Raw genomic sequence first — 20,391 nt, 5'->3', positions numbered from 1 at the left:
TTTGTAAAAAAAAAAATGGGGTGGGTATTGTCTGTTACATTACCGCGGGGTTGACGTAGGACTACTATGGACACAACTTCGATAAATTCTGGGTCAGACTCTAACAACAGTGCGGTAGGTTTGTGGTTTTTAAGGGAGATCTGTCATTTGGTTTGGAAGCTTTTTCAGAGTTTCGGATCTCAAAGTAAAATACCTAAAAAAATCAGTGGGAATTGTGTACAAGACACGACCGCATGACGTGATTTGCTGCATTTGAATATAAGTCAATTGTCATAATTGCAACCTTCCTTTAGTTATAGTTCAGAATGTAATGGATTGTGAATTGAAGAACAGTGAGAAGCTCTCCGTTCGGAGAAGTGCCCCTGTCATCGATATTGTCATCGCCACCGTCAATTTAAATTTGCCGTAAATTTGTTCTCACTGGGACAGAGCCTGCTTCTGAGCACTTTCACATTTACGAACTGAGAGCTTTCTTTGTCAAAGTTGTCATTTTCGCATTTGTACATCATGTGGCCAGGGAAGTCAATTAAAATTCAAAATTACAATTACGAAAAGATCCTGGACCGACTGGGAATCGAACTCAGATACCTTCAGCAAGGCTTTTCTTTGTAGCCGCGGACTCTAACCACTCGGCTATTAGCAATTGTCAATTATTCATAACAAATCAGATATTGTATGATGCTACGAGAAGAATTAAGATATAATAGCAAGTATGTTGTATACACATTAGGAAATATTAGCTGTAAGGCCGACTTAAGTCGAGTCTAGTACACGACACTGAAGACGGCCTTACAGTTGAGGTCGAAATACGCGTATCTGTCAAAGGATACAAACTCTAGTGGAATTAAATGGTATAGTACTAAATTCGGTTTTTTAATCTACTTAACTATTCAAAGTTTGTTTAACAAATTCTTGAAAAAAAATACATGTTCTGATACAAATGTGTTATTACAAGCATGAAACGAGCTCACCAATTGATAATCGATCCTCGACTGAACAGTTACAATCGCAGCGTCAACACGTGGCCTTCGCAAAGCACTGGGCAAACGAACGAAGCCAGCGGAAAAACACTCCGAGCGCGCGAAAATTAATCGGACAGCTTGATCCTTCGCAAAGCACTCTCGGCACCCAGAAGTTACAAATCACTAGACAAACTATTTTGGGATCAAGTTTTGATAGTATTTTTCTTCTGAAAATAACCGCTAGAATATCACTGTTTTGTTTTGAATTTGTGGACTTGGCGAAAATTGTAAACGGGCCGTAAAATAAAAAAACACTCTTTGCTACAGATTTTTTCTGATAATAACGATTTGGTCAGCACCGTGACATTTGCTCTAAATTCTGAGTAGGATTTATTTAGATTCTCAAGTAAGATCTGCTTGAATTCCAGTACAGGATTAGCTCTCAATTCCATGCAGGATTTGCTCACAACCATACATACTTCATACAATACGAATTTTGGGAACCGGATTTCCAGGATATTAACGCTTTTTTTACACGGCAATTTTTCAATGGAGATGTCGAAAAATTGATTGATTGACCTGGGTGATTCTGGATGAGAAAATTGATCAGACTCAAATTGTTTATGAATTCCGTTTAAAACTAGAGAACTAAACAGTTCAATAAAATAAATCAACGGAAAACGGAAAAAAGTTCACAATTTTCGAAAAAAAAACATAGAAATCTTTAAATTTTTAACGGAATTATAGTATTTTATTTAACCAAATGTTCAGCAGTTGAGATTGCTGTTCAATTCACGGATTCCGGTAGAATGAGTTAAGTGTGTGATCACATCACATACTACATACCATGGGGCAGGACACTAGATCCAGTATTAAAATATTAATATTTATTAATGATATTAATATTGATATTGAGAAGATTATCAAGTATGCTTGGAGTTTTGCCGTTTGCCTGTTGCCGGAGTTGCCAAGGCAAATTGATTATTTATATGAATAAACAAGTTGTTTTTATCGTCAGATCGTCTGAGCAAAATATATGAGAAATCCGTCCGATGCAACATAGACCACACTGTTTGATGCCAACATCCATCTGGAGTCTGGCTAAAAGGAGACTCGATTCCGATGCAATTTGTTTCCTATGGTGTATCAGATCGGCAAGACATATAATCCACGATCCCTAGTTTCTTGTTTATAAACCCCCATTATTGACTTAAATTCAAGATACTTCTGTCAGATGTCTTTAGGAAAATCGTAGGTAACTCGATGATATCATGAAAATAATATATATTAATCCGTATTAACGGATATTAATACCAATATTAATGAGTGTCTTACATACTATGCTACATACTATTTTTTTAACTCTTTATTTGTATCATTCTAAACATTACATTCATTTCTCATATCTAGCTGCTCTGTGTTAAAAAACACTATCTCGTAATTTGTTAAAACTAAATTAATCATTCATTAACATTTTGGTACCAACAAAAATTCTGAAGGGATGTGTGATTGCTAGTGCACAGAGAAATGGTTCTCATCTTCCGGCTAGTTTCCTGATTTTAATCGGCTTCATCTATGGTTACATTAATCTGAAGCCTGAAGACGAGCAATTGTGGTAGCTGTTCTATCTGAAGTTTCACTTCAATTCGTCGCCGATTTTTCTACAAACCGGTTCGCAAAATCTTATAGAACCTACTACTAGCAACAATTGTTTCTGTGAAACCTCTTCGGCAAGTTCAGTATTGGTTGTATGATACGTCATACCTGTCAACTTGACGTTGCCATAAAAACTATGGATACTCCTATTTACAATGATTTTCTGAACAATGTACACAAGTTTGACGAGCTCTGCGAAAAGATGCAACTGATGTTCCAGAAAGTTCAAGACAACATTCCATCTAAAATCAATGCTTACCAGCATGAACTCAGTGAGAGGATCAACTGCATTGAGGCCCGTATTTCGACTATCCGTAATGAGAGCATAGCCAACGTCGAACAAATGATCGAGAGTGTGAAAAAAGTTCGCTCGGATTCATTGTTTATCAACGATAAGCTACAGTTCGTCAACAGAAGCAAGGAACTGATCATTTCGGGGGTTCCAAACGATGTAAACAAGAACCTGTATGAAATTTTCCGCAGTATCGCCAAACGTCTGGGATATAAGGATGAAGATGTACCTGTTGTCGATTTGGATCGATTACCTTCAACATCATCAGATAAATCCTTCATAGTCTGCCGTTTCGCACTCCGTACTAGTAGATACAAGTTCTTCAAAAGCTATCTGTCGGATTTGTCCCTTTGCTTAAAGGATATTGGCTACTCTTCGAACCCCAACGATACCAATGGAAGTCTGTCCCGTATATTCATCAATGAAAGCCTATCAAAACGAGTACGAGATATTAGATCTACAGCAATGAGGATGAAGAAAGCTGGACTCATCGAGAAGGTGTCGATCAGAGACGGCGAGGTTCTGGTGAAGCTGCACAAGATGGATCCGTTTCTTCCCTGTCGTACCAAGCAGGCGCTTCTAAAAACTCTAAACCTTTCCAAATAAGTTTCTCTTCTCCTGCCCAGTTTCTTCCCATGTTGCCTCTCCTTTCATTCCATGTTATCTTCCCCTCCTGAAAGTTATAGAATACTGATTTGTACCTTTCCTCATTATGCTCTATATCCTTATCAAAATTTCTTCCTGTGTTTCCCATCCTGGTTTTCCCATGATTATTCCTTCCTGAAAGTCAAATCATATCAATGGAAATGCCTGGCAACTGTTGATGGCCTATCTGGTTTGTGATCTGCTGCTGTTGCTGTTCGGTCAGTTGCTGTGCTGTTGTTGCTGTTGCTTGCCGATCTATATATTTATACTTTCTGCCGGAATACGATGACAACCATTCATTCAGAAGCTTTGCTATGGATTCAATTGATTTGTTAATTCTTGGTAGTTATAAGTTCCTCTTGGATAGGTGTTCGTTTTTGGCTCGGTGTTTGTACTATAGAAGATTATGGCTAGTTCACTAATTGACAATACCTCTTTAAGCAGCATCATTACTAAAGCGATGATGGATTCAGTTTTTAGGACTGATAAATTAAATATATGCCATATTAATGTTCAGAGCGTTTGCGCTCGAAGGTTTTCCAAGTTTGATGAATTGAAAGCGGTGTTTTTCAAAAGGAAAGCTCACATCGTCTGTATGTCTAAAACATGGCTCAATGAATCAATCAATGATTGATGATTCGAATTGAGGGCTACAATCTAATTCGTAACGATCGAAACTGCCATGATGGTGGACTATGCGTCTACTTTAGGCAAAATCTAAACTTGAAGCTCCTAAAAAAGTCTACTTTTAGTCCGTATGTACCTAGTCATATTACCGAATATTTGCTATTTGAAGTTGGTACAAGCAATCGCAAGTTTTTTCTTGGTGTATACTACAATCCGCCGAATAACGATTGCAGTAATTTGATTTTTGAACATCTCGAGGAGTTCAAAATGAAATACGATTTGACGTTCATTACGGGGGATTTTAACAAAGACTTAAAAAAAGTTACACCTAGGACCAACAGATTTACAGATGTTTTATCTAACCTGTCATATGTTTGCTTAAATCAAGAACCAACTTATTTCCATACAACCGGTTGCTCTTTACTTGACCTTTTCATTATTGATTCTCCGGAGATTGTCTTCAGAATTAACCAGGTATCTATGCCTGGTATATCCAGACATGATATGATTCTTGCAGTTCTAGATATTTTCTCCGATTCATCCGAACAAGGTTTCTTCCATCGTGATTACAAAAACTTTGACAGTTAAGGATTATTAACTGCTTTTAATAACATAGATTGGAATTATTTCCATAGTATAAGTGATTCTGATATTTTGATTCACATTCTGAATGAACACTTCCAATATTTACATGAAGAATTTTTCCCTCTTAAGTTCAGTAAATACAGAAAAAAATCCTTGGTATAATGAAGACATTGAAAAGGCTATAATTGATAGGGATTTAGCTTACAGAAACTGGAAGGCCAGTCGCTTACAATCTCATAATCTTCTTTTCAAAACACTGAGAAACAGGGTAACTACAATTATCAGGAATGCAAAGAGAAGTTATTACAATCAACGGATCAATACAAATGTTCCCAGTAAGCAACTCTGGAGAAACATTAAAAGTTTAGGAATAGCCAACAAAAAACAATCTTATGTGAATTGTGATACAACAGCTGATGAAATCAATGCTTTCTTTTCAGAAAATTACTCTTCTGATGAAAATCCTCGTTTAAACTTAAACTACGGTCCCTTTGGTTTTAGATGTGTAGAAGAATTTGAAATAGTTAATGCACTTTTTTCAATTAAGTCTAATGCCAGTGGTCTAGACAATCTTCCAATCGAATGTTTCAAAATTATGCTTCCACTAGCCCTTCCACTTTACACTCATTTGTTCAATACATTCATTACAACTTCCAAATTTCCACAGGCTTGGAAATACGTAAAAGTGATTCCAATAAAAAAGAAGCCTCGTTCAACTAGCATTTCAAACCTCAGACCCATTAGCATATTAAATGCACTTTCCAAAGCCTTTGAAAAAATAGTTTCTGCTCGTATCTCTGATTATGTGAACAGAAATAATTTCTTGAGCCCTTTCAATCAGGTTTTCGCCAAAACCACAGTACTGAGACAGCTTTGATGAAGGTGCATGATGATATTGCTTCATCAATTGATAAAAAAAGGGATAGCAGTTCTTTTGTTGATAGATTTTGCGAAAACGTTCGATCGTGTTTCACATAGAAAACTGTTGAATAAACTTGGTGCTCTTTTTGGATTCTCCAGTCCTGCTGTCAAATTAATAGAAACTTATCTTACAAATAGATACCAATCCGTTTTTTTCAATAGTCAATTCTCTTCTTTACGTCCAATTGATTCAGGGGTACCACAAGGATCTATTTTAGGACCCCTTCTTTTTTCCCTTTTCATAGATGACCTTCCATCCGCATTAAAATTCTGCTCAGTACACATGTTCGCCGATGACGTACAAATTTATTTCTGTGCTGATTCTAGAACAAGTACCATGGAAATGTCTAGGTTAATCAACTACGATCTACAACAGGTGTTTCAGTGGTCTCAAGAGAATGTACTGCCTATTAACACAACTAAAACTAAAGCAGTATTTATTAATCGGCATCGACGATCCCACTTTTCTATGCCTGAACTTATTATGAATAATGAGCAAATTCAATTTGCAGACCAAGTAAACATTTTAGGATTAGATTGGGAACCTCAAATAAATTCACAAGTTGGTAAAATATACGGTACTCTATCTCAGCTATCAATTGAAAATCAAAATTGTTCAAATCCCTTATTTATCCACATTTTATCTATAATAACTTCATTTATTTGAATGCTACCGCAAACAGCTTAGATACGCTTCGTGTTGCACTCAATTCCTGCATTCGATTTGTTTTTAACATACCAAGATTTGGTAGTGTCACCCTGGGAGGGAGGCACCGATACTACACACGAAATATAAGACAACGTTATTTTGAACTGCAAGATAACTCCAGCTTGCCAACAACAATCAAGGCAGGCTTCGAGAAAATCGGTAGTTTCGATTTGTTGTGCACTTTCGATCTTTCCTGACAAACATGGAAAATGGGCCACAGTTTTCTATGCACTAAATATTCATTTTCATTGGAAAAAGTAAAACGATGCATTTTTCAATGATTTATATTCAATCAGATTGAGAGGTGTTCACGTGACATTACTTGCATTATGTGCATGAATTGATTTTCATTCGATTTTTATCACTTTTGAAGAAATACGAAAATGTGTTTTAATCAGTTACGCGCTTTTTTCATGTTAGTCCAATGTTTGAGATCTGGGCTCACAGTGACAGTTCGTGACAGCGGAATCTCGGCTCACTATGACGTACAGAAATTTTGTATTGGTTTCTCCCTCCCAGGTGTCACCCATCTTCAAACATCTTTAATTAGCTGTCCTTTTGATCAGTTTCTCAAATATAGATCGTGCTGTCATATTTACAAAATACTCACATCTGGTAATCCTGGTTATCTATCCTCAAAGTTGAATTCATGTAGAAACACCAGAACAAGAAGTCTTCTTGTTCCTTTACATCATACCAGTTATTATAGTCACTCGCTGTTTGAAAGAGGTATAATTAATTGGAATTACCTACCATTGAATCTAAAATTATCCGTTAATTTTTCGAGCTTTAAACGGGACCTACTCTTGGAATTGAATTGAGCGCACTAAACAAGCACACAGCAATTAGTTAATAGTAAATGTTTGCACTATTACATGAATAAGAAATAGCACATCCTACTCAATATCTACAAATTGTAACATTTAAAAAGATTGTAAATCTTGCGTTACATGAATGAAGTATAAATAAATAAATAAATAAATAAATAAATAAATAAATATTACATTTGATTTCACATGTGCATAGAAGAAAAAATACGCTTTTAGTTAACTTAACCTAACTTAATCTAGATATATAACGCATTAATCGTGGCAATATAAGATTACAACGATTTTTGTCATAAATTATTAATAATTTTATTCGACATTTGTTCCAATGTTTCAACATTGGATATTGTATGTAACTCGCTAGTGCAATACCAGGGAGGAAGCTTCTGAATCATTTTCCAAATTGTATTTGGAATCCTCTGCAGAACTCTGTTCCTGGTCCAGGAATCCTGGTATTACAACAGCTAGTCCATATTGATACAGTATACAACATAATCAGAAAATTCGATTGAAGATCAAGAGCTTGTTCTTAATTCAAAGTTTTGATTTTCTATTAATGAGGGTATAAATACATTTTACATATTTGTTACATTAGGCTTGATTGCCCTCAAAGTGATTTTTGAAAGTTCAATTTTTATCTAGCATGAGCCCTAGCCCCTCATCGTACCAATTATTGGAATCCCTCTCATCGTGACAACATGTCTTCTTGAAGATTTCAAATAAAGAGCTTCTGGTTTATATTTCTGGGAATATTATTGATTGAGTTTTGGAACCATTAGGAAAAATCTTCCAGTTTTGCAAGTATTAAGATAAAATATCCAAACTTTTTTGCAATCGACTACAGATGGCACGCAAGCTTCGTCCTTTGGCGGAGAGGCCTGTGTCATCCGCAAACAAAGATTTTTGACATCCCTAAGGAACTCAGGTAAGTCAGATGTGAAAATATTGTATAACATTGGTCACGAAATGTTGCCTTGAGGAACACCAGCTCTTACAAGAAGTCTTTCAGATTTGGAATTATAATAATTAACCTGAAGTGTACGATTTGACAGATAACTTTGGATTATTCTAACAATGTATGTTAGAAAATTGAAGTGTTTTGATTTTACAATCAAGCCTCCATTCCAAACACTGTGGAATTCTTTTTTGTGGCTAATGTTAGTCAGTAATTTATAAAAAACTGCAGTTAATGTTACAGAAACTTGAATTTAGGCATAATAAACTTTTTTTAAATTTTGTGTCAGCAAGATCGATTAAAAACTTCCATTTATGCGATTTATGGCTCTATAAACTTGCATGGTCAGAGACCTTCCATAAAACCTTAATCAAATGAGGTAAACCCAAATCGGTGCAACGTCAGTCAACCACAAATCAACCTCACCAAAATTACCCCCAATTATATCACCCATGATGGGATGATGCAATAAACACTCATCTAATAGCAGTTAGTTGATAACGATCCGTTGACTCCTTTCAACAATGGAGAACCCGACTCAATGGCCAATTTGAATCCACTCCACTCCTAGACTGCATCGGATCGAACAAATTTGGCCGGGGTCATTCGGGGATCGGGGTGCCACATCTCGTAATATTTCGCAGGTTTTATCCGATGTCGAAATAGCTAATGGCTGGGTTTTGCATGAACGCCGCCACACACTGCCTAATGATCCCCCCGAGGCGAGAGGAGTCCGCATTTCTTTTCGGACGGAACGCCCAAAAGCGCCCAAGGAATTGCGTCATCCATGGGTGGCACACGCTTTCGGACCAGCGCTTTCGGGGCGTAAAGGATTGCTACGTGACCAGGTCGATTTTTGCGCGGACGACGCCTGAGTCATCCCCGCAGGAATTTTTGCGTGTTTTCGCTTTCGCACTATGGCGGGAAGTTGCTGGGACGTGAGTGGCCGTTTGAGGGAGAAACATATCGATGGAAAATAAAACGTTGACCATGTTGGAATGAGCTATCATGTCGTATTTTAATTGCGCGATCTCCCGATTGGGATGTGCTGTCGTGAGCTTTCTTCTTTTGGGAACGAGAGTTGCATTCGGCATCTGCAAAGCCAGTGATCATCAAACAAAGGCCTTCGAACTGATTTTTAATATTGCTCATATCCTCATCATCAAGTCATCAAGTGGCTCAGTAGCTTAGTTGGTCAGAGCTCACGTCTAGCATACAAGACTCGTGAGTTCAAGCCTCACCAGAGCACACGATTTATTTTGTACTTGTATGTGGAACGATATAAAATGCACTGATAAACTGAGAAAATAGCGTTTTATGCGAGGAAACTGGTCCTAGTAGAAGGTGTTGAAATGAAGTGAATTTAAATTTCCGAGCTTTTCAATGGTGGCCCACATAATTAGTTTGGCTGTGAACCTCTGTACAAGACGATACTAATGGAACAATGAACGACTTACGTGATCCGGGCAGGGTTTGATTGATCATTTGCAGTCACAAGTTTATTTATGAGTTAAGATTTTCGAGCCTTACTGATTGTGTTTTATCGTTTTTCTTTTTTATCCCCACAGGGTATCCCAACGTGCCCGATTAATTTGTCCACACTGCGCACCCGGTTGCCAGACATCGGCAACTGGAACCTCCCACACATATGCAAGGAAGCCGTCACCAGCCAGAACAATAACTCCTCCAACGGCGTTGCGACGATCGTCGGTTCGGACGGAACGGCCACCATCGGCAGTAACTATAGCAACAACCTCACGACGGCAGCGGCGGACGCCTTCTACCAGCCCCAGTCGCTGGGCGCCCTATCGACACTGACGGCATCGACGACCGTCACCAGCTGTGGTGGCACGTCACCCGGTACGGCAACGGGGGCGACGACAACGCAGCAACCATTGCCGCAGCACTACTTCAACCAGGTTGCTTTGCAACAGCAGCAACAGCAACAGCACCAGACTAATCTGCACAAGTTCTACAAGGCGCACAAGAAGATGCCGGGCTTTCGCGGTCGGAGGGGCTGGTGCGGATGTCTGCAGGTTAGTGTTTATAGTTTTCGATAGAAATGGGTAACGATGGGTTCTAGAATTACCAGAAGCTTGCAAAGTTCCCAACAGAAACTTACAAAACTTCTAAAAGAAGCTTCCAACAGAAGCTTGCAGTACTTCCAATAGAAGATTCATAAATTCCAGCAAAGTCATTCCAACAGAAGCTGTCAAAGCTTCCACCAGAAACTTGCTAAGCTTAGAACAGAAGCTTGCTAAGCTTAGAACAGAAGCTTGCTAAGCTTCCAACAGAACCTTGGTACGATTCCATCAGAAGCTTGCTAAGCTACCAAAAGAATTTTGCTAAGATTCCAATAGAAGCTTGATATGCCTCCAACAGAAGCTAAGCTTCCTACAGAAGCTTGCTAAGCTTTAAACAGAAGCTTACTAAGCTTCCTGCAAGAAGCTTGCTATGTTTTGAACAGATGCTTGCTATGCTTCGAACAGAAGCTTATTAAGCATCGAACGGAAGCTTGGAAAGCTTTCTGAAGGAAACTTTCTGAAAGAAGCTTGGAAAGCTTCCTGAAAGAAGCTTGGAAAGCTTCCCGAAAGAAGCTTGGAAAGCTTCCCGAAAGAAGTTTGGAAAGCTTCCCGAAAGAAGCTTGGAAAGCTTCCTGAAAGAAGCTTGGAAAGCTTCCTGATAGAAGCTTGGAAAGCTTCCTGAAAGAAGCTGGGAAAGCTTCTTTAAAAAAGCTTTGAAAGCTTTTTGACATAAGCTTGAAAATCTTTCTAAAAGATGCTTGGAAAGCTTCCTGACAGAAGCTTGGAAATCTTCCTGAAAGAAGCTTGGAAAGCTTCCTGAAAGAAGCTTGGAAAGCTTCCTGAAAGAACCTTGGAAAGTTTCCTGACAGAACCTTATAACCAGGAGCTCGGAAAGCTTCCTGAAAGAAGCTTGGAAAGCTTCCTTAAAGAAGCTTGGAAAGCTTCCTCAAAGAAGCTTGGAAAGCTTCCTCAAAGAAGCTTGGAAAGCTTCCTCAATGAAGCTTGGAAAGCTTCCTCAATGAAGCTTGGAAAGCTTCCTCAAAGAAGCTTGGAAAGCTTCCTGGAAGAAGCTTGGAAAGCTTCCTGAAAGAAGCTTGGAAAGCTTCCTGAAAGAAGCTTGGAAAGCTTTCTGAAAGAAGCTTGGAAAGCTTCTAGTCTGAAACTTGTAGTGCTTCCAGCCTGAAGCTTGGAAAGCTTCCAGCCTGAAGCTTGGAAAGCTTTCAGCCTAAAGTTGGAAAGCTTACAGCCTGAAGCATGAAGAGCTTCAAGCCTGAAGATTAGAAAGCTTTAAGCCTGAAGCTTAGAAAGCTTCAAGCCTGAAGCTTAGAAAGCTTCTAGCCTGAAACTTGGAAAGCTTCCAGCATGAATATTAGAAAGCTTCCAGCCTTATAAAGAATATAGAACCTTATAAAGCTTCCTGACAGAATCTTGGAAAGCTTCCTGACAGAAGATTGGAAAGCTTCCTGACAGAAGCGTGGAAAGCTTCCTGACAGAAGCTTGGAAAGCTTCTTGACAGGGTCTTGGAAAACTTCCTGAAAGAAATTTGGAAAACTTGGAAACGTTCCTGCCGGGAGCTTCCTCACAGAAGCTTGAAAACTTCCTGACAGAATTTTGGAAAGCTTCCTGAAAGAAGCATGGAAAGCTACCTGATAGAAGCTTGTAGAATTTCCTGGAAGAAGCTTGGAAAGATTTCTAAAGGAGGCTTGGAAAGCTTTCTGAAGGAAGCTTTCTGAAAGAAGCTTGGAAAGCTTCCTGATAGAAGTTCGGAAAGCTTCCTGAAAGAAGCTGGAAAAGCTTCTTTAAAAAAGCTTTGAAAGCTTTTTGACATAAGCTTGAAAATCTTCCTAAAAGATGCATGGAAAGCTTCCTAAAAGATGCTTGGAAAGCTTCCTGAAAGAAGCTTGGAAAGCTTCCTGAAAGAAGCTTGGAAAGCTTCCTGAAAGAAGCTTGGAAAGCTTCCTGAAAGAAGCTTGGAAAGCTTCCTGAAAGAAGCTTGGAAAGCTTCCTGAAAGAAGCTTGGAAAGCTTCCTGAAAGAAGCTTGGAAAGCTTCCTGAAAGAAGCTTGGAAAGCTTCCTGAAAGAAGCTTGGAAAGCTTCCTGAAAGAAGCTTGGAAAGCTTCCTGAAAGAAGCTTGGAAAGCTTCCTGAAAGAAGCTTGGAAAGCTTCCTGAAAGAAGCTTGGAAAGCTTCCTGAAAGAAGCTTGTAAAGCTTCCTGAAAGAAGCTTGGCAAGCTTCCTGAAAGAAGCATGGGAGGCTTCCTGAAAGAAGCGTGGAAAGCTTCCTGAAAGACGCTTGGAAAGCTTCCTGAAAGAAGCTTGATAAGTCTCCTGAAAGAAGCTTGGAATGCTTCCTGGCAAAAGCATGGGAGGCTTTCTGACATAGGCTTGGGAGGTTTTCTGATAGAATCTTGGAAAGCTTCGAAACAGAAGCTTGGGAAGCTTCCTGACAGAATCTTGGAAAAAATCTTACAAAAGCTTGGCAAGCTTCCTGAAAGAAGCTCGGAAAGCTTCCTGAAAGAAGCTTGGAAAGTTTCCTGAAAGAAGCTTGGAAAGTTTCCTGAAAAAAGCTTGAAAATTTTCCTGAAAGAAGCGTGGAAAGCTTCCTGAAAAAAGCTTGGCTAGCTTCTAGAAAGAAGCTTGGAAACCTTTCTGAAAGAAGCTTGGAAAGCTTCCTGAAAGAAGCTTGGAAAGCTTCCTGAAAAAAGCTTGGAAAGCTTCCTGATAGAAGCTTGGAAAGCTTCCTGATAGAAGCTTGGAAAGCTTCCTGAAAGAAGCTTGGAAAGCTTCCTGGAAGAAGCTTGGAAAGCTTCCTGGAAGAAGCTTGGAAAGCTTCCTGAAAGAAGCTTGGAAAGCTTCCTGAAAGAAGCTTGGAAAGCTTCCTGAAAGAAGCTTGGAAAGCTTCCTGAAAGAAACTTGATAAGTCTCCTGAAAAAAGCTTGGAAAGCTTCCTGAAAGAAACTTGGAAAGCTTCCTGAAAGAAGCTTGGAAAGCTTCCTGAAAGAAGCTTGGAAAGCTTCCTGAAAGAAGCTTGGAAAGCTTCCTGAAAGAAGCTTGGAAAGCTTCCTGAAAGAAGCTTGGAAAGCTTCCTGAAAGAAACTTGGAAAGCTTCCTGAAAGAAACTTGGAAAGCTTCCTGAAAGAAACTTGGAAAGCTTCCTGAAAGAAGCTTGGAAAGCTTCCTGAAAGAAGCTTGGAAAGCTTCCTGAAAGAAGCTTGGAAAGCTTCCTGAAAGAAGCTTGGAAAGCTTCCTGAAAGAAGCTTGGAAAGCTTCCTGAAAGAAGCTTGGAAAGCTTCCTGAAAGAAGCTTGGAAAGCTTCCTGAAAGAAGCTTGGAAAGCTTCCTGAAAGAAGCTTGGAAAGCTTCCTGAAAGAAGCTTGGAAAGCTTCCTGAAAGAAGCTTGGAAAGCTTCCTGAAAGAAACTTGGAAAGCTTCCTGAAAGAAGCTTGGAAAGCTTCCTGAAAGAAGCTTGGAAAGCTTCCTGAAAGAAGCTTGGAAAGCTTCCTGAAAGAAGCTTGGAAAGCTTCCTGAAAGAAGCTTGGAAAGCTTCCTGAAAGAAGCTTGGAAAGCTTCCTGAAAGAAACTTGGAAAGCTTCCTGAAAGAAACTTGGAAAGCTTCCTGAAAGAAACTTGGAAAGCTTCCTGAAAGAAGCTTGGAAAGCTTCCTGAAAGAAGCTTGGAAAGCTTCCTGAAAGAAGCTTGGAAAGCTTCCTGAAAGAAGCTTGGAAAGCTTCCTGAAAGAAGCTTGGAAAGCTTCCTGAAAGAAGCTTGGAAAGCTTCCTGAAAGAAACTTGGAAAGCTTCCTGAAAGAAGCTTGGAAAGCTTCCTGAAAGAAGCTTGGAAAGCTTCCTGAAAGAAGCTTGGAAAGCTTCCTGAAAGAAGCTTGGAAAGCTTCCTGAAAGAAACTTGGAAAGCTTCCTGAAAGAAGCTTGGAAAGCTTCCTGAAAGAAGCTTGGAAAGCTTCCTGAAAGAAGCTTGGAAAGCTTCCTGAAAGAAGCTTGGAAAGCTTCCTGAAAGAAGCTTGGAAAGCTTCCTGAAAGAAGCTTGGAAAGCTTCCTGAAAGAAGCTTGGAAAGCTTCCTGAAAGAAGCTTGGAAAGCTTCCTGAAAGAAGCTTGGAAAGCTTCCTGAAAGAAGCTTGGAAAGCTTCCTGAAAGAAGCTTGGAAAGCTTCCTGAAAGAAGCTTGGAAAGCTTCCTGAAAGAAGCTTGGAAAGCTTCCTGAAAGAAGCTTGGAAAGCTTCCTGAAAGAAGCTTGGAAAGCTTCCTGAAAGAAACTTGGAAAGCTTCCTGAAAGAAGCTTGGAAAGCTTCCTGAAAGAAGCTTGGAAAGCTTCCTGAAAGAAGCTTGGAAAGCTTCCTGAAAGAAGCTTGGAAAGCTTCCTGAAAGAAGCTTGGAAAGCTTCCTGAAAGAAGCTTGGAAAGCTTCCTGAAAGAAGCTTGGAAAGCTTCCTGAAAGAAGCTTGGAAAGCTTCCTGAAAGAAGCTTGGAAAGCTTCCTGAAAGAAACTTGGAAAGCTTCCTGAAAGAAACTTGGAAAGCTTCCTGAAAGAAACTTGGAAAGCTTCCTGAAAGAAGCTTGGAAAGCTTCCTGAAAGAAGCTTGGAAAGCTTCCTGAAAGAAGCTTGGAAAGCTTCCTGAAAGAAGCTTGGAAAGCTTCCTGAAAGAAGCTTGGAAAGCTTCCTGAAAGAAGCTTGGAAAGCTTCCTGAAAGAAGCTTGGAAAGCTTCCTGAAAGAAGCTTGGAAAGCTTCCTGAAAGAAGCTTGGAAAGCTTCCTGAAAGAAGCTTGGAAAGCTTCCTGAAAGAAGCTTGGAAAGCTTCCTGAAAGAAGCTTGGAAAGCTTCCTGTAAGAAGCTTGGAAAGCTTCCTGAAAGAAGCTTGGAAAGCTTCCTGAAAGAAGCTTGGAAAGCTTCCTGAAAGAAGCTTGGAAAGCTTCCTGAAAGAAGCTTGGAAAGCTTCCTGAAAGAAGCTTGGAAAGCTTCCTGAAAGAAGCTTGGAAAGCTTCCTGAAAGAAGCTTGGAAAACTTCCTGAAAGAAGCTTGGAAAGCTTCCTGAAAGAAACTTGGAAAGCTTCCTGAAAGAAGCTTGGAAAGCTTCCTGAAAGAAGCTTGGAAAGCTTCCTGAAAGAAGCTTGGAAAGCTTCCTGAAAGAAGCTTGGAAAGCTTCCTGAAAGAAGCTTGGAAAGCTTCCTGAAAGAAGCTTGGAAAGCTTCCTGAAAGAAACTTGGAAAGCTTCCTGAAAGAAACTTGGAAAGCTTCCTGAAAGAAACTTGGAAAGCTTCCTGAAAGAAGCTTGGAAAGCTTCCTGAGAGAAGCTTGGAAAGCTTCCTGAAAGAAGCTTGGAAAGCTTCCTGAAAGAAGCTTGGAAAGCTTCCTGAAAGAAGCTTGGAAAGCTTCCTGAAAGAAGCTTGGAAAGCTTCCTGAAAGAAACTTGGAAAGCTTCCTGAAAGAAGCTTGGAAAGCTTCCTGAAAGAAGCTTGGAAAGCTTCCTGAAAGAAGCTTGGAAAGCTTCCTGAAAGAAGCTTGGAAAGCTTCCTGAAAGAAACTTGGAAAGCTTCCTGAAAGAAGCTTGGAAAGCTTCCTGAAAGAAGCTTGGAAAGCTTCCTGAAAGAAGCTTGGAAAGCTTCCTGAAAGAAGCTTGGAAAGCTTCCTGAAAGAAGCTTGGAAAGCTTCCTGAAAGAAGCTTGGAAAGCTTCCTGAAAGAAGCTTGGAAAGCTTCCTGAAAGAAGCTTGGAAAGCTTCCTGAAAGAAGCTTGGAAAGCTTCCTGAAAGAAGCTTGGAAAGCTTCCTGAAAGAAGCTTGGAAAGCTTCCTGAAAGAAGCTTGGAAAGCTTCCTGAAAGAAGCTTGGAAAGCTTCCTGAAAGAAGCTTGGAAAGCTTCCTGAAAGAAGCTTGGAAAGCTTCCTGAAAGAAACTTGGAAAGCTTCCTGAAAGAAGCTTGGAAAGCTTCCTGAAAGAAGCTTGGAAAGCTTCCTGAAAGAAGCTTGGAAAGCTTCCTGAAAGAAGCTTGGAAAGCTTCCTGAAAGAAGCTTGGAAAGCTTCCTGAAAGAAGCTTGGAAAGCTTCCTGAAAGAAGCTTGGAAAGCTTCCTGAAAGAAGCTTGGAAAGCTTCCTGAAAGAAGCTTGGAAAGCTTCCTGAAAGAAACTTGGAAAGCTTCCTGAAAGAAACTTGGAAAGCTTCCTGAAAGAAACTTGGAAAGCTTCCTGAAAGAAGCTTGGAAAGCTTCCTGAAAGAAGCTTGGAAAGCTTCCTGAAAGAAGCTTGGAAAGCTTCCTGAAAGAAGCTTGGAAAGCTTCCTGAAAGAAGCTTGGAAAGCTTCCTGAAAGAAGCTTGGAAAGCTTCCTGAAAGAAACTTGGAAAGCTTCCTGAAAGAAGCTTGGAAAGCTTCCTGAAAGAAGCTTGGAAAGCTTCCTGAAAGAAGCTTGGAAAGCTTCCTGATAGAAGCTTGGAAAGCTTCCTGAAAGAAGCTTGGAAAGCTTCCTGAAAGAAGCTTGGAAAGCTTCCTGAAAGAAGCTTGGAAAGCTTCCTGAAAGAAGCTTGGAAAGCTTCCTGAAAGAAGCTTGGAAAGCTTCCTGGAAGAAGCTTGGAAAGCTTCCTGGAAGAAGCTTGGAAAGCTTCCTGAAAGAAGCTTGGAAAGCTTCCTGAAAGAAGCTTGGAAATCTTCCTGAAAGAAGCTTGGAAAGCTTCCTGATAGAAGCTTGGAAAGCTTCCTGAAAGAAGCTTGGAAAGCTTCCTGAAAGAAGCTTGGAAAGCTTCCTGAAAGAAGCTTGGAAAGTTTCCTTAAAAAAGCTTGAAAAAGTTCCTGGAAGAAGCTTGGAAAGCTTCCTGAAAGAAGCTTGGAAACATTCCTGAAAGAAGCTTAGAAAGCTTTCTGAAAGATGCTTGGAAAGCTTCCTGAAAGAAGCTTGGAAAGCTTCTAGTCTGAAGCTTGCAATGCTTCCAGCCTGAAGCTTGGAAAGCTTCTAGCCTGAAGCTTAGAAAGCTTTCAGTCTTAAGTTGGAAAGCTTTCATTCTAAAGTTGGAAAGCTTCCAGCCTGAAGCATGAAGAGCTTCAAACCTGAAGCTTAGAAAGCTTCTAGCCTGAAACATGGAAAGTTTCCAGCATGAATATTAGAAAGCTTTCAACCTGAAGCTTAGAAAGCTTCCAGCCTGTAGCTTGGAACGGTGACAGATTATGCACGAACTTTGAAATAGGTCTGCAAACGAATTCTTGCAATTTCGCAGTGTAACATCTATAAAAACTTGTTTCTCTAAATTATTGTTTGTTCAGGAAATCATTACGCAACCTCAAACACTACAAATTATATGACTGTGTTATGCTTCAGCAAAAACCAACCTTTTAAGTATGCATGATTGATCACTGTGTTCGGGTTAAAAACGTTGATACCATCAATCAACCGACAGGATGAATGTAACGATTAGATCATCTCCACCCCGGTCTTCGCAATCACAATGATTCAATCAATCTCACACCTCGCCGCATGCCTACTTGGATGGGAGATACACATATGCAGCGGAACGGAAGTCATCAGCTAGCATATCATTGGATCACAAATCAATCGTGTCTTCTTCGATTCCCATCGTCCTCTGATCGTAAACATCGATCATTTGAAGCTCAAATCGTAAGTTTAAGAGCAGATGTCTCTTCGTCTTCTTCTTCTTGGCATTACGTCCCAACTAGAACACAGCATACTTCTTAGTTTAGTGTTCTAAGAGCATTTCTACAGTTATTAACTGAGAGTTTTCTATCCGTCACGAAAAGATCCTGGACCGACCGGGAGTCGAACCCAGACACCTTCAGCATGGCTTTGCTTCGTAACCGCGGACGTCACTACTAGGGAACTCTAGCCTGGTTATTAGCTGGTGCGAGTCACCAATTCCAATGTCTCACTGTTTTCTCTCCATGTTGGGTTCGCTGGCCGACCGACAAAATCCGTTGATTAATGGCTCCTCGTTCGACGATCGAGCGCGGCAAACGTTCGATCGAAGTCAATCTCCTGAGTTATTAGGTCGCCACCACATCCGCACACCGTCAACCGAATGCACGTAGTCTAATCATTCTTCGAGAGGAAAGGGATCGCGACCAACGAAAGGGAAATTATGCGGCGCTTGATATAATGGTGTTTTACGCGACCCGATCGGATCGTTAGAAAGGGATCGGATCTCTATGGGGAAATTGTAGGGTTTGGCATAGCCGCGAATGATGGGAATTTTCGGTGGGATCGTTTCGCACACTGCAGTAGGCGTTGGTTGCTCCGTGTCTCAACCACCACCACCAATTTGTCAAAGTAGGTGACTATGCCGAATTTGTCGACCGTCAAAACCTCGTTGATCGTGCTGAACATGATCTGCCTCCTGTGCGGTTTGTGGTTAACGATCGTCGGTCTGGTCATGATGTACAAGTACTCCGACTTGATCCACCTCACCGGACGGGATACAGTGCTGGCCAGTGCGACGAAGCTGACAGTGGTGCTGGGATGGGCCATTGCAGCTACAGGGTTCTACGGTATCCACGGAGTTATCCGGCGATCGTACCCGTTGATGGTGTTGTACGTCTTTCTGTTGGGGGTGTTGATCACCTTCCAGTTGTCGATGGCAGCCCTTCTAATCTACCGAAGCAACAGAACTCCTTATCTGGAAGTGCAACGATTCGAAATGGAATTTGATCACGTATTGAGAACTGGGATATCTAGCGAAAGGATCTACCAGTTTCAAGCCGATCACGGTTGCTGTGGAAAACGATCGTTTCGGGATTGGCTAAACGATGACGGCAGCATTCCAACGTCTTGCTGTATCGAAGGATCAAATGACCATAGCTGTAGATCATTTGCGGAAGGTTGCGTTCAAATTCTGGAAAGGTACGTCAGCCACATAACGAAAGGCCTTGGAATAGGCCTCCTGATACTGGCTGCGATCGATTTCGCAGCCCTGCTGTTCGCCAGCTGCTTCGTCCATGGGATAAAGAATCAGTTGAATTAATTATTGCGGAAATATATCCTTCTTATGAAATTGATATGGGTCTACATCATTCTTATCATAAATTAATAATTACTGATCGCGATCGCGATCGGCCATGACCACCCATGAAACCTCAACGTCTCAAGGAATCGTCCATAACTCAAACGCTTCAAAATGACTTCCTCGCAGCTTCTTTGGAAATTCCTTGCAACCTTGTCCCACCAAGTTCAAGATTTGCATCGCAAGTCGCGTCGATTGTGTAATTCCTTGTTTATGTTCCGCCGTAAATGGAATGCAAAAGAGGCTGTTTAACACTCCTGTCCAACAGCAGATGACCCCCAGGGCGATCATTTTTCACCCCTTGTCTCCCGTTGTGGGGGGATCAACCTTCGCATGCGCTTCAAGAGTAGATATAATGTAATTATCTCTGCTCACTTACGTACCACACCAAACCATCATGGACGGGCACTGATGCTGAGTGAAAAGAAGAGACGGGGTCAAGCAAAAGACGATTTATGCGTCGCTAATTTGCCTTGATGGAAGCGTCGCGCCGTGATTATTGGGATGACGACGACGACGATCGCGGTCCATACATGATGATCGTAATTTAAGGGGACCTTTGCGTGTGATACACGCAATGTCGAATCAATGTATGTTTATATATGGATTTTTTTGGTTTGTTTGTTTAGATTACACATTTGCGATTTTAAAAAGGCGTTTTACTGTTTATAAACGCTTATCAGTCTCATTTTTGCTCGGTTTTCTGCCTATTCAGACAGTTTATCTTGTTTGAATTTGTCATGCTTTTTTATTTAAAAGCTTTCCACATTTCGGTTCCGAAGCTTTCTATGGTTCTGTTTGTATGTCTTTCAAGATTTTTTTGGGAAGTTGTATCACTTACCGAATAATATTTTAGGTTTTTATGTGGTTTTATTGGTTTTTAACGAACAAATGCAATATTTTAGAAAAATAAAACAAATTACATTGCTGTTGCATTTCAGATAATTTGTAGCATATTTTATTGATGATTTTCAATTTTGGTTACTAAACTATTACATTGTAACTTACGCTTTGTTTACATTACATAGGTGTTGCATTTTTACTTGCATGTAACTTAACCTAGAGCTATCAAAATGAATAAGTTACATTGAAATTGAATCTGTGGTTGCAAAGAAACAAATAACACGCTAGGTTACATACAGATTGCTAAGTCACATGTGTGTAACAGCCAGCAAGTTAGTTTA

At 40.2% G+C, this 20,391-nt stretch overlaps 2 protein-coding genes across 7 annotated transcripts in view; both read left to right on the top strand.

Annotated features, from left to right (window-relative positions):
* Positions 1–20,391, top strand: part of LOC5578948 (disheveled-associated activator of morphogenesis 1) — a 573,726-nt gene that overhangs the window by 498,277 nt on the left and 55,058 nt on the right. For all 6 annotated transcript variants that reach the window (XM_021852537.1, XM_021852538.1, XM_021852536.1 and 3 more), the window contains one exon: positions 9,748–10,215. In XM_021852537.1, coding sequence (XP_021708229.1) covers positions 10,171–10,215 — 45 coding nt within the window. In that variant the 5' untranslated portion in view covers positions 9,748–10,170. The remainder of the gene's footprint in view (positions 1–9,747; positions 10,216–20,391) is intronic.
* Positions 18,353–19,202, top strand: LOC5578949 (CD63 antigen). The gene has a single exon (XM_001664077.2). It carries the CDS (start codon positions 18,488–18,490, stop codon positions 19,166–19,168), a length of 681 nt encoding a protein of 226 aa, XP_001664127.1. The 5' UTR covers positions 18,353–18,487; the 3' UTR covers positions 19,169–19,202.

The sequence above is a fragment of the Aedes aegypti genome, chromosome 3, assembly GCF_002204515.2.
Source record: "Aedes aegypti strain LVP_AGWG chromosome 3, AaegL5.0 Primary Assembly, whole genome shotgun sequence".
NCBI classification, from domain to species: Eukaryota; Metazoa; Arthropoda; class Insecta; order Diptera; family Culicidae; genus Aedes; species Aedes aegypti.
This window is presented reverse-complemented; position numbering and strand designations above follow the sequence as displayed.